This window comes from Balaenoptera physalus (genome assembly GCF_965194825.1).
Source record: "Balaenoptera physalus genome assembly, chromosome: 17".
Taxonomy (NCBI): domain Eukaryota; kingdom Metazoa; phylum Chordata; class Mammalia; order Artiodactyla; family Balaenopteridae; genus Balaenoptera; species Balaenoptera physalus.
Genome location: NC_138895.1, coordinates 60,852,858 through 60,866,357, shown reverse-complemented (window position 1 = coordinate 60,866,357; position 13,500 = coordinate 60,852,858). Strand labels below are relative to the sequence as shown.

At 33.5% G+C, this 13,500-nt stretch overlaps 1 protein-coding gene and 1 long non-coding RNA gene across 3 annotated transcripts in view; one reads left to right on the top strand and one right to left on the bottom strand.

Annotated features, from left to right (window-relative positions):
• Positions 1 to 13,500, top strand: part of CSMD3 (CUB and Sushi multiple domains 3) — a 1,197,521-nt gene that overhangs the window by 266,832 nt on the left and 917,189 nt on the right. For both annotated transcript variants that reach the window (XM_082433293.1, XM_082433292.1), the window contains exon 4: positions 1,895 to 2,089. In XM_082433293.1, the coding sequence (XP_082289419.1) occupies positions 1,895 to 2,089 (195 nt within the window). The remainder of the gene's footprint in view (positions 1 to 1,894; positions 2,090 to 13,500) is intronic.
• Positions 1 to 13,500, bottom strand: part of LOC309646713 — a 728,077-nt gene that overhangs the window by 55,664 nt on the left and 658,913 nt on the right. The window lies entirely within an intron of this gene.

Here is a 13,500-nt window from a genome sequence, read left to right as displayed (position 1 = left end):
AACTCTTCATTTCAAAAGTATTTTGTAAAGAATGGCTGAAAATTTATAGACAATAAATATGTTTTAAATTTTACTGAAAATGAACCTATAAAATATACCTTTGAGAAATAGTAAAGTGAGATATTAGAAATCATTAATCTTGGTTACAGATATTTTAAAATATTTTACAGATATCAGTTTATAATATATAATTAAATGGTGAGGAAGCTTAAGGAAATTGCCTGTTATTTATAGAAACCATTGATATTTAATTAATACTAGTCAAGTTCTTTTCTAGGATTGAGAACCTAAAATAATTGCTTTAAACTAAAAGTATATACTTCATTTCTAATGTATATAGGGCAAGTTCTGTGAATCCTCAATCCACTTCTCGCTGATTGACCTCATTGGAAATTCATCACTGATTTTTTTCTTTTCAATACTCTTGAAAAATTAAACAGAAAAAAAAAAAATTCACTTAAGAAACACTCAAAAGTACTATAAGCATATTATGGGTAAAAATATAAAATTTCAGCTTTGTTTACTGTACAAATTATCAATAAATTATGATTGCTTTTGTACAGTTCCATCTACATTTTATGAAGTGTGTTTTATTTTGGTATTGTATTTTTACTTACTATTGTTATTGATATTTTCAATATTAGTGGTTTATAATTATTTGATTTAATATAAATGATATTGCATGGAATACTAACTGAACAAATAGGATGAATATCAAGGCTAATTGGAAACATACTTTTTTTTTGCATTGCGACATCTTTTTTAGCTTTTTATTTTGCAGTAATTTCAGACTTTAAGGTAAATTGTGAAAATAGTACAGAGTTCCCATATACGTACTCTTATTCAGCTTTCCTTAATATTAACTGCTTATGTAACCATAGCACAGTTATCAAAACTAGGAAATTAACATTTGTATAATACTATTAAGTAAGCCATAGACTTTACTCAAACTGGAATACCTTTTAGTCCATTCATTCCTTACTGTTTGTATTTCTATTGATTATTATTTGTAGTATAAAAGTAATATAATGTAAAGGTAATATAATAGAAAATTTAGAATATACTATAAGAAAAAATAATGCTTCCCAACTTCTGCTATTTCTTTATATTTTTTCAATTTTTTTACTTAAGTGAAAATGTATTTTTCTCTGAGATGAATATTATTTAAAATATCTCTTATATTTGTATACTTGTATACTTTTAAGCATCAACTAATAAAATAACAGGGCAATAGGTGAATATCAGACTATTTCCAGATACTTTGCATATTGATCTAATTAAAACTTCACAAGTGTATGTACTTACTATGATAATTCTCATTGTATTCTCCAGGTTAAACACATATTAGAGCTGGAATTCTATTCCAATCTCTCCAACTTCAAAAATATGTCCATTTTTTGCTGCACTATATTTTTCTTATTTAAGTGAAAAAAAGTTTCCACCCAGAATGTATATTTTTTTTCAGATAAATGTTCATGGTTTAGGGTTAAGTAGAAGCATCAGAGTAATGGAGAGCATACTGATGAAACTTGATTTGCATATTACTATGTTAGTAGAATGTAACTTTGAAGAAGCCACATAAATGGTATTGATCTTTTTATCTGTAAAATATGAGTAATACTAATTTTAAAAATTGCCACAAACTTAAACAATATAAAATATCTAAATTTTGCTGGCATGAAGAATGACACCTAACACCTATTCAGTAAAATTTCATTCCTTTCCCATACTTCTCTGTTTATGTAATTGAAATAGCAGACATTTCCATTTTTCTGTAAATCTTCTTAAAAGGAAAAAAAAAAGACACCTGTATCTACATATAATTTTATAAATCTAAAATGTTAAAATATATATTAAAATAACTGTAAACTCTCCTTTTCCCTCCCTTCTATAGAATTGCAGAGTAGCTCTTGTGGAAACCCAGGAGTTCCACCCAAAGGTGTGCTATATGGTACAAGGTTCGATGTTGGGGACAAGATCCGCTACAGCTGTGTAACTGGATATATCCTTGACGGCCACCCTCAACTCACCTGTATAGCCAATTCAGTTAATACAGCCTCATGGGATTTTCCTGTTCCCATCTGTAGAGGTAAAGAAAAAAATAATGTTTATATTTATGTTGACTGAATATTCGTTTGACATAATGAAAATATTTTAAAAATAAGAGTGATAATCAGACAGTATATTTGCAAAACATATTTGGTGCTTGTTTCTTTTATAAAATCTGAAGCTTAGAGAAAAGCACGTACAGTACATGAAAGATTAAGAAAAATACTTAGGACAACATTACTTGTGAAACGAGATGGTGGATTATATTTCTATATTTCTATACATATTTATACATACATTGTGTATATATGTGTCTTGATGTTTGTACTTGAAAAACATGGAGTTTATGATGCTTAGAAATTTAGTTAGGCTGTCAAAGTCATGATTTTGTTTTCATTTTGAAATATTGACTGAATCTATGAATCTTTTAAAGATTTCTGGTAGAGAGCTTAGCATGGGAATTCATGAAATTAAGAATGCTGTATAATTTATTATAGATACTAATAAGGATCACTTGTATTATGGGGAAAATATAGTAATATACTAATGTAGACAAAGGTACAAAGTACATAGCCTGGAAGACAGAACATGTTCAACATTAGCTGAATTCGTGCATGAATCTTGCTCACAGAAATTCTCTGGAGAAGTCATGATTTCAAGTCATCTGCCCATTTTTTGATCAGGTTTTGTTGTTGTTGTTGAGTTTTATGAGTTCTTTTTCTATTTTGGTTATTAACCCCTTATTTATTATAGGATTTGCAAATATCTTCTCCCATTCAGTAGATTGTGTTTTCATTTTGTTGGTCCTTTGCTTTGCCATTCAGAAGCTTTTTAGTTTGATGTAGACCCATTTGTTTATTTTTGCTTTTGTTTCCTTTTCCTTAGGAGACATATCCAGAAAGATATTGCTAAGATCGATGACAAACAGTGTACTGTCTATGCTTTCTTCTAGGCGTTTTATGGTTTTGGGTCTTATATTCAAGTCTTTAATCCATTTTGAGCTGATTTTTGTATATGGCATAAAATAGTGGTCTAATTTCATTCTTTTGCATGTGGCTGTCCAGTTTTCACAGTGCCTTTCACCACAGAGACTATCCTTTGTCAATTGTGTGTTCTTTGCTCCTTTGTCATAAATTAATTTTCCATATATATGTAGTTTTATTTCTGGGCTCTCAATTCTACTCCATTTGAGCTCTATGTATGTTTTTCTGCCAATATCATGCTGTTTTGATTATTATAGCTTTGTAATGTAATTTGAAATCAGTGTGCTATCTCCAGTTTTGTCCTTTTTCCTTGGAATTGCTTCAGCCACTCGGTGTCTTTTGTGGTTCCATATAATTTTTAGGGCTTTTTGTTCAATTTCTGTGAAAAATGTTGCTGGAATTTTGATAGGGATTTCATTGAATCTGTAGATTGCTCTAGATAGTATGGATGCTTTAACAATGTTAATTCTTCTAACATTTTAACAGTGTTAATCCATGAGCTGAGCGTGGAATATCTTTCCATTTCTTTGTGTCTTCTAGGCCTTTATTACATTGAAATACTCTTTTCTATACCTATTTTATTGAGAGTTTTTTTGTCATAAATGTGTGTTGAATCTTGTCAGATGCTTTTTCTGTATCTATTGAGTGGAACATATATTTATTTTTCATTTTGTTAACGTGATATATGTGTGTGTGTATGTATATATACACACACAGATATGTGTGTGTGTGTATATATATATATCACATTGCTTGATCTGCAGATGTTGAACCATCCTTTAATTCTAAGAATAAATCCCACTTGATCATGATGTATGCTCTCTTAAATGCATTGTTGTTATTCAGTTTAGTAATATTTGTTGTAACATAATTTTAATAGTAACATAGATAGTAACATTAATAGTAACATAATTTTTGCATATATGTTCATCAGAGATGTTGGCCTGTAATTTTCTTTTTTTGTGTGTACTTGTCTGGTTTTAGTATCAGGGTAATGTTGGCCTCATAAAATAAGTTAGGAAGCATTCCTCCTTTTCAATTTTTTGGAAAAATTTGAGAAGAATGGGTGTTAAATATTCTTTGAATATTTGGTAGAATTCACCTGAAAAGCTGTTTTGGATCTGGAATTTTGTTTTTTGTGAGGTTTTTGATTACTGTTTTAATTACCTTATCAGTTTTCTGTCTATTCAGATTTTTTATTTCTTTCTGATTTAGTCTTGGAACATTGTATGATTCTAAGAATGTATCCATTTCTTCTTGGTTGTCCAATTTGTTGGTGTATAGCTGTTCATAGTATTCTCTTATAATCCTTTGTACTTCTGTGATATCTTTTGTTACTTCTTCCCTTTCTTTTCAGATTTTATTTATCTGCGCCTTCTTTCTTCTTTTTTTTTCCTTAGTGATTCTAGCTAAAGGTTTATCTTTTCAAAGAACCAGCTCTTAATTTCATTGATCTTTTCTATTGTCTATTTAGTCTCTTTTCGTTTATTTCTACTCTGATCTATATGATTTCCCTTCTTCTACTCAGTTTGGGCTTTGTTCTTTTTTTTTTTTTTTCTTTTTCCTAGTTCTTTTAGGTTAGAGTGTATATTTGATATTTTTCTTATTTCTTGAGGTAGGGCTGTTTGGCTATAAACTGCCCTCTTGGTACCACGTTTGCTGCATCTGATAAGTTTTGGTATGTTGTATTTTCATTTTCATTTGTCTTCAGGTGTATTTTTTATCTTCCTTTGATTTCATCATTGATCCAATAGTTGTTCAGTAGCATGTTGTTTATGTTTCACATATTTGTGATTTTTCTAGCTTTCTTCTTGTAATTGATATCTAGTTTCATACTATTGTGATCAGAAAAGATGTTTGATATGATTTCAGTCTTCTTAAATTATTGAGACTTTTTTGTGTGTGTCCTAAGAAATGCTCTATCCTTGAGATGTTCCATGTGCACTTGAGAAGGCTGTGTGTTCCGCATTTGGATGTAATGTTCTGTAAATTTATTAAGTCCATTTTATCTAGTGTTTCATTTAAGGCCACTGTTTCCTTGTTGACTTTCTCTCTGGATCATCATTCACTGATGTAAGTGGGATGTTAAAATCCCCTACTATTATTGTGTTGCTCTCAGTTTCTCACTTAGTTCCGTTAATAATTGTTTTATATATGTTGGTGCTCCTATGCTAGGGGCATATGTATTAATAACTGTTGTGTCTTCTTGATGAATTGTACCTTTTATCATTATAGTATTTCCATATCTGTCTCCTTATCATTTTTTCGTTTGAATTCTCTTTTGTCTCATGTGAATATGGCTACATCCACTTTCGTTTGGCTGTCATTTGCTTAGAGTGTCATCTTCCATCCCTTCCTTTGAGTCTGTGCTTGTCTTTAGAGCTGAGCTGAGTCTCCTGGAGAGCATATAGTTGGCTGTTGTGTTGTATTCTGTCTATCCACTCTGTGTTTCAATTGGTGAATTCAGTCCATTTACATTCGTACTTCCATTTTGTTTTCCGGTTGCTCTATATCTCTGTTGTTTCTTTTTTTTCTGTTGTTTCTGTCTGCCATTTTATTTCGGTGATTTTCTATGATATATTTCTCAGTTTCTTTTTTCTTATTGTGTCTCTGCTCTAGATTTATGTATTATGATTACCATGAGGTCTATATAAAACATCTCATAAATAAAATAGTCTTCTTTTATTGAAGTATAGTTGATTTACAGTGTTTCAGGTGTACAGCAAAGTGATTCAGTTATATCTGTCTATTCTTTTTCATATTCTTTTCCATTATATGTTATTGCAAGATAGTGAATGTAGTTCCCTGTGTTATACAGTAGGTCCTTGGTGTTTATCTATTTTATATATCTGTTAATCACAATTTCCCAATTTATCCCTCCCCCCTTCCCCTTTGGTAATCATAAGTTTGTATTCTGTCTGTGAGTCTAGTTCTGTTTTGTAAATAAGTTCATTTGTATCATTTTAAAAAAATTCCACATATAAGTTATATCGTATGATATTTGTCTTTCTCTGTCTGACTTACTTCACTTAGTATGATAATTTCTAGGTCCATCCATGTTTCTGGAAATGGCATTACTTCATTCTTTTTTATGGCTGAGTAACATTCCATTATACATGTAATGGAATATTTTATATATATATGTGTGTGTGTATGTATATATGTATAGGTGTATATATATGTATATACATGTGCTATGTCTGCTTTATCCATTCATCTGTTGATGGACATTAAGGTTGCTTCCATGTCTTGGTTCTTGTAAATAGTGCTGCTGTGAACATTGGGGTGCATATATCTTTTCAAATTAGAGTTTTAATCTTTTCTGGATATATGCCCAGGAGTGGGATTGATGGGTCATATGATAGCTCTATTTTCAGTTTTTTATGGAACCTCCATACTGTTCTCCACAGTGGCTGCACCAATTTACATTCCCACCAACAGTGTGGGAGGATACCCTTTTCTCCACATCCTCTCCAGCATTTATTATTTGTTGACTTTTTGATGATGGCCATTTTGACCGGTGTGAGGTGGTACCTCATTGTAGTTTTGATATGCATTTCTCTAATAATTAGTGAAGTAGAGCACCTTTTCATGTGCCTATTGGCCATCTGTATGTCTTCTTTGGAGAAATGTCTGTTTAGGTCTTCTGTGCATTTTTTGACTGGGTTGTTTGTTTTTTTGATATTGAGTTGTATAAGCTGTTTGTATATTTTAGAAATTAACCCCTTGTTGTTTTCATTGTTTGCAAATATTCTCTCCTAGTCCATAGGTTGTCTTTTTATTTTGTTTATAGTTTCCTTTGCTGTATAAAGGCTTTTAAGTTTAACTAGATACTATTTATTTTTGCTTTTGTTTCCATTATCCTTGGGAACAGATGCAATAAAATATTGCTGTGTTTTATGTCAAAGAGTGTTTTGCCTATGTTTTTTTCTAGGAGTTTTATAGTATCCAGTCTTACATTTAGGTCTTTAATCAATTTTGAGTTTATTTCTGTATGTGGTGTTAGAGAATGTTCTAATTTCATTCATTTACATGCAGCTGTCCAGTTTTCCCAGCACCACTTATTGAAGAGAGTGTCTTTTCTCCATTGTATATTCTTGCCTCCTTTGTTGTAAATTGACCATAAATGTGTGGGCATATTTCTGGACTTTCTATCACTTTCTATTGATCTATGTGTCTGTTTTTGTGTATGTACCATACTGTTTTGATAACTGTGGCTTTGCAGTATAGTCTGAAATCAGGGAGCATGATTCCTACAGCTCCATTCTTCTTTCTCACGATTGTTTTGGCTATTTGGGGTCATTTGTGTTTCCATACAGATTTAAAAAATTTTTGTTCCAGTTCTGTGAAACATGCCATTGGTAATTTGATAGGTATTGCATTGAATCTGTAGATTGCCTTGGGTAATATGATCATTTTAACTATATTGATTCTTACAATCCAAGAACATGATATATCTTTCCATCTACTTTTGTGGTCTTCAGTTTCTTTCATCAGCATCTTATAGTTTTTGGAGTACAGGTCTTTTGCCTCCTTATGTAGGTTTATTTGTAGGTATTTTATTCTTCTTGATGTGGTGGTAAATGTGATTCTTTTCTTAATTTCTCTTTCTGCTATTTTGTTGTTAGTGTATAGAAATGCAACAGATTTCTGTATATTAATTTTGTATCCTGCAACTTTACTGAATTCATTGATGAGCTCTAGTAGTTTTCTGGTAGCATCTTTAGGATTTTCTACATATAGTATTATGTTATTTGCAAACAGTGACAGTTTTACAGCTTCCTTTCCAATTTGGATTCCTTTTCTTTCTTTTCTTCTGTGATTGCTGTGGCTAGGACTTCCAAAACTATGTGGAATAAAAGTGGCAAGAGTGGGCATTCTTGTCTCATTCCTGAACTTAGCAGGAATGTGTTCAGCTTTTCACCATTGAGTATGATGTTAGCTGTGTGTTTGTCATATATGGCCTTTATTATGTTGAGGTTTTTTTCCCTGTATGTTCAGTTTCTGGATAGTTCTTATCATAAATGGATGTTGAATTTTATCAAAAGCTTTTTCTGCATCTATTGAGATGATCATATGGTTTTTATTCTTCAGTTTGTTAATGTGGTATATCCAACTGATTGATTTGTGAATATTGAAAAATCCTTGCATCCCTGGGTTAAATCCCACTTGATCATGGTGTATGATCCTTTTAATGTGCTGTTGGATTCTGGATAATTCTCCATCAGTGTGACTTTAAGTTTGGTTTCTGGAGAATTTTCTTTTTTGTGATGCTGTGTTACCATGGTTTTTCATGGGGCTTGATGAGCTGTTCTTATGCTGGCACATTTGAAGTAGTGGACACTTTTCTTCTTTAGATGAATGTTCTTTTTTTCCTTGATTCTAATGATTTAACAGATTAGTAATCAGAGGTCTTTCTTTTGTTTTTCAGTAGCTTGTGCTATAGCACTGTTTTTGGTTTCTCTTACTTGAGCTGCCTGTAGTTATATTTGAGAATCAGCACTTTCCACCCTCTACCTCCTTTGCTAGAGGTATTGCCTTGTGCCTTCATTGTAGCTGCTTGTGCCTCGCTGCTGCTAATGATGCTGTTGTAGCTGGCATCATTACCTGGGGCACTGGGATGGCAAGAACCTACTCTGTGCCCAGGATCTCCTGAGTCTCAGGCTCTGCTACAGTGGAGGGAGTGGGAGAGTAGGGAGTGAGCTGGAGTCTCGGTTGCCTCTGCTGCATCTGGGGTTATTAGGTTTGCATGTGCTACTGCTGTGGATGGTCAGGGCTGTAGTGGTAGGCACCTTCATGGCTGCAGAGAGACCAGTTGCAGGCTCAACTGCCACTGCTGCCTGGTTCCCTGTGAGCATGGGAACCACTGTGGCTGGGAGGCTGGAGTTATGTATGCCTCCTTCCCTGCTGCTACCAGGTTCTCTGGGACTGTGCGCTCAGCTGCCGTGGTCGGGGGTTCAGGATCTCAGGCACTGTCTCTGCTTTTCTTCTGATTCTGCCTTCTCTATGTATTCCAGTCCACCCACCTTTACATGTACAGATGTGTGGAACTCTCCAGCACCCTGGTGTGCTGGACCAAGTCATATTTGTTGAGTTATGGATTTTTACTGGTTGTAGTTTGAAGAGGAGAGACAAAGAGAGCATCTCTCGTTCCACCATGATGCTGATGGCACCTCCTTGCATCTACTTCTATGACTGCTAATTAGCTACCATTTGCTTAAGTATTTATAGTATATAAGGAAATTTATAAGCATACTCACTTTTAAATTTCACAGTATGAAACCGAAGCTCAAAAATTAAAAAAAAATTGTTCAAGGTTACTCAGTAAATGTCAAGAACCATGAAGAGTTTGAGATTTTACTTGACTTGGAATTAACGATTTCTCTGCCACAGTTTCTTGGATGGTGATAGAAGACACAAGACTCTTGGGTCAGAAACAAAGGAGAGTTTATTATTCACAGAAGTGTCAGGAGACAGAGCATCAGCATTTGTGCCAGTTCTCCAAGCCTCAGTTCCCATAGAATGTATGAAGAGTATGAGATATCTGCATATGTAGTATGTGTTGTTATAGGAGAGGAATCATGAGCTTCAGGACAAATACATTTGAAGAGATAGTTTGGTACAAAGAGAAGAAGGACAGTTGGAATCTTTGCTTGCAAGATGTACAGAAACATTAGAGTCTGATGAAGAAATTTTTCCCGATTTGGGGTGTGGTGGGGGGGATGCCAGATTTGAACCCTTCTGTCAGGTTCCAAAGCCTTAGCTTGTTATCCCTTTGATACTTCACCAAAATTATTTGCATCTGTCTTCAAAAATGTTTAATAACAAGAGAGTAAATGGAGTTTTATATGTGAATCAGTCCAAAAATGTTTAGTCAATTTTTTAAATGCATGAAACTTCCTAAATCAAAAGGACTTATTAAGGTACTTAAAACCAAGAGGTGTTTTAAGAGGTTTCAGTGGAGTATTCCCAACACTATCTTAGAGTTAATTTCCTTTGTGGGGCTCCTTTTCTCCCTTCAGCTAAGAGCCTATGGGGTCAGGAAGATCTGAATCTAAATACTCATTCTTCCACTTACCTACTAGGGCCTTTGAGCAAAAATTACATTATTTTAGAAACTATTTCTTTAGCTATAATAGAATTAATAGATAGACAGAAATACCAAAATCACAGTACTGTTGGAGTTTAATATGATAGCATATGTAAAGTGTCAGTTACATACAAAGTTATTTATGTAGCTCTATCTTTCCACTTTTCCATAGCACTTGTTACCATCTCCTCTTTAAAAAAAGGAATTACAGTCAATAAAATCTTGATGGATAATATCATTTATACTTATATCCAAGTCTAACCTTCCAACCAGCGCTTCTGTTTTTGTTGTTGATTTTGTTGCCATTTTGTTTGTTTCTGCCAGGGCATATACTCTACTTCCCTACTCCTCATCTTCAAGTCCCTTCAGGCATATTTTCTTTGACTCCCATTCTAACCTCTATGGCTTTTATCTATCAAAAAATGACACCCATTGTTTTTTTGAAATTCTGTCTCCTCAACTTCATTTTGCCAAGCTTACCTTTTTTTCTCTTTACCACTGATACTGATGAATACATTTACTCATTCAAATATATTTATTAAGGGCCTGCTCTGTGCAAAGCATTATTTCATGTGATGAGGATCAAAATATGATTAAGAAACACGTCTTGCCTTTAAGAACCCAGTTCTAGTGGGACTGATCATAATGTAATCAAGTAGTTACAGTAATGTGTGATAATTGCTTTAATATCAGAATCTATAGAATGTTAGGCACCTTGATAAGGAAGACCTTAATTTCTCCCAGTTGAGTGGAAGGGAGTTGAGGTTGGAACAGTGCTTTAAGAGAAAATTTCACAGAGGACTTGCTAAAAATGCAAACTGTATAGAGCAATAACTTTTCCAATGAGGCGATAATTTTCCTTTCTAGCTTCAAAAGTAGTTCTCATGTATTACTTATATTCACTGGCTAAAGGTGGAGTCTATGAAGTCATACTTCATAGAGCGTATGATCTGGTTTTCTAAGGAGCAATTTACCACCTGCTAGCCATTTTTTTAAAATTAAAACTTTAAAGAGTAGAGGGATAGTGCATTTGGATTTTGTGTGTTTGCCATTTTTGAAAAAAAAAAAATACTATTCAGTCCATGGCTTCCCTCCTCTACTCTTTGCCACTTGATAGCATACTGATTCTTTAATTTATAACTTTGCAGGGGGCTGATAACATTGTAATGATCTGCTTATTGCTTTCCCTGGAGTTTACATATTCTCTCCTCGATGAAACCTTTGCTTTTAGAGAGTTACTTTGGTGATCCCTAACCATGATAGTTTAAGAAAAATGAATGCCTCATCAACCTAGAGAGTATGGTGAAAGGGTTTTTGTGTTCACAAGCACGATGAATTTTATCAACACCATCTGCTAGTATTTGTAAAGGCATTTAACTGCTTGATGCTGGGCTAAACAATATTCCATAAAAAGTGAAACCAAATTCCTGTGCACTAAGTCTGGAATGAAAATACCTGGCATACATACCTGTTCTGCACTTCTTCCTTTGATAGACATTCCATGCCATTTATTTCACTGAGCTTTAATGTGGCCTCAGAGTCCTTCTCAACTCTGTGCTCCCAACACTTCTTACAAATTAAGAGCAGTTGGCAGACAAGGTGAAACAGATTTGCTAGTCCTAGATTAACCATTCTAAAATTCATAATGATATTCTATATTCAGAATGGCATTTTGGTATACACAACCTGGGGCAAACTAATAAAAGTGCATGTGAAAGTTACACATAAATTAAGTGTAACTTTGAATTTTTCTACCACACTTTCCATTACTATCTTGACAACGTTATCTGGACACAAAATCTTTCATTAGCCTTATCATTTCACATAAAGGGATCTGGTCTCTTTATGTGAACGGCTGTATTTAATAGTAATGAGGAAAACATTTTCCGCATGCCTTTTAATAAACAAGCAAGAGAAGCGTAAATCATTTGATAATGGGGTTATTTTAGCACCTCAAAGACCACCAAAATCCTAGTGATGTCAGGCTACAAGGAAAAATTGACAAGTGTCTCAGGTCACTTGCTGTTTCTTCATCTCTCCCAGGAAAATGTAGGCTGTTCTATCAACAATCAGGCCAACACTCAACCACCTTCTCATGTACCCTAACCTTGTTCTGAAAAGTTCATTTGTGTGATTAAAAGGATGAAAATGTCCTGATTAAATTGTCTTAGTAGTGTCCAGTATGATGGAGCAAAGGTTGCAAGACTTGTCTATAAGGGTGTAAGATCCGTGAGCTGATTTGCCTTCCTGCCACATATTACTGGAATGTTGTTTCTTTTGTCAAAAATTGAATATTTTTACTTATCTCAGGAGATTGTAAACGTTAGAGAGATTGGATTAAATGAGATAACATTTAAAAAATGTTTCTATAATGCCTAGCACATAGAAGGTACTCAAAAATTACGAATTGTTTCAAATACATGAAAAAGTAATTTAAAAAATAATATAGAAGTAATAGCTATCACTGTGTTATATGTGTTTAGAATATTTTAAAATATCCATTGCCAGTTAAACATATGCCTATAGCTCCAAGATATTTTCTTTAAAACAAGAGAGTAAAAAAGTCTGCAAAGAGTGGGCTTTGGTCTAATAAAACTTCGGTTTCCTTTACATGTCTGCCACTGAGAAGATATAGAATCTTTATGTGGATATTTAGTGTTTCAGATCTCAGTTTTCTCATCTGTATGATAGGGGAGTCCTTACTACTTGATAGTTACTATAATGAGGATTATATTAGTTAATATATATAAAATACGGACTCTATAATATTCAACAAGTAGTGATTACTGCCTTACTTCTTACTTGATGATAGTCATCATCAAGACAGGTATTTGAAAACCGATCTAGATGTATCTATTCTATGACCATACAGGCAGAGGAATTAATTTTTCTCAGAGTTGTAGTAGTTAAGGGGAACTTTAAACCCCACATTAACCTAACACATTAGGTTGGGATCAGCAAGTAATAAACATCAGTGGTGAAAATATGTTTCCCATGGGTAACAGCATTTCTGAGTCATTAATTTCTGGAAGTTCTCACATTTGAAATATATTCAGTAATTAAACTCGTATCTACTAAGAAGTCACTATGCACATGCCATACAGCTAAGTGCCATGATCATTGAAACAACCCCAGGCCTCATGAAACTCATAGTCTATTGAATATGGGAGCTTTTATTTGGAAGATGATCTATTTGGTGACCTGGGTTATAGTCCAAATGTGTGTACTTTAATTCCATGCAAAAAGATAGAGTGGCATTCTTGTATAAGAAATAGGTGCTGGCCTTCTGTGTATTTCTGATATTTAGAGAAGAAAATCAGGGATTTCTGTATGTTTACCATATAAATGTCTGCTGCTGCAATTAGCAGTCAGCATTCT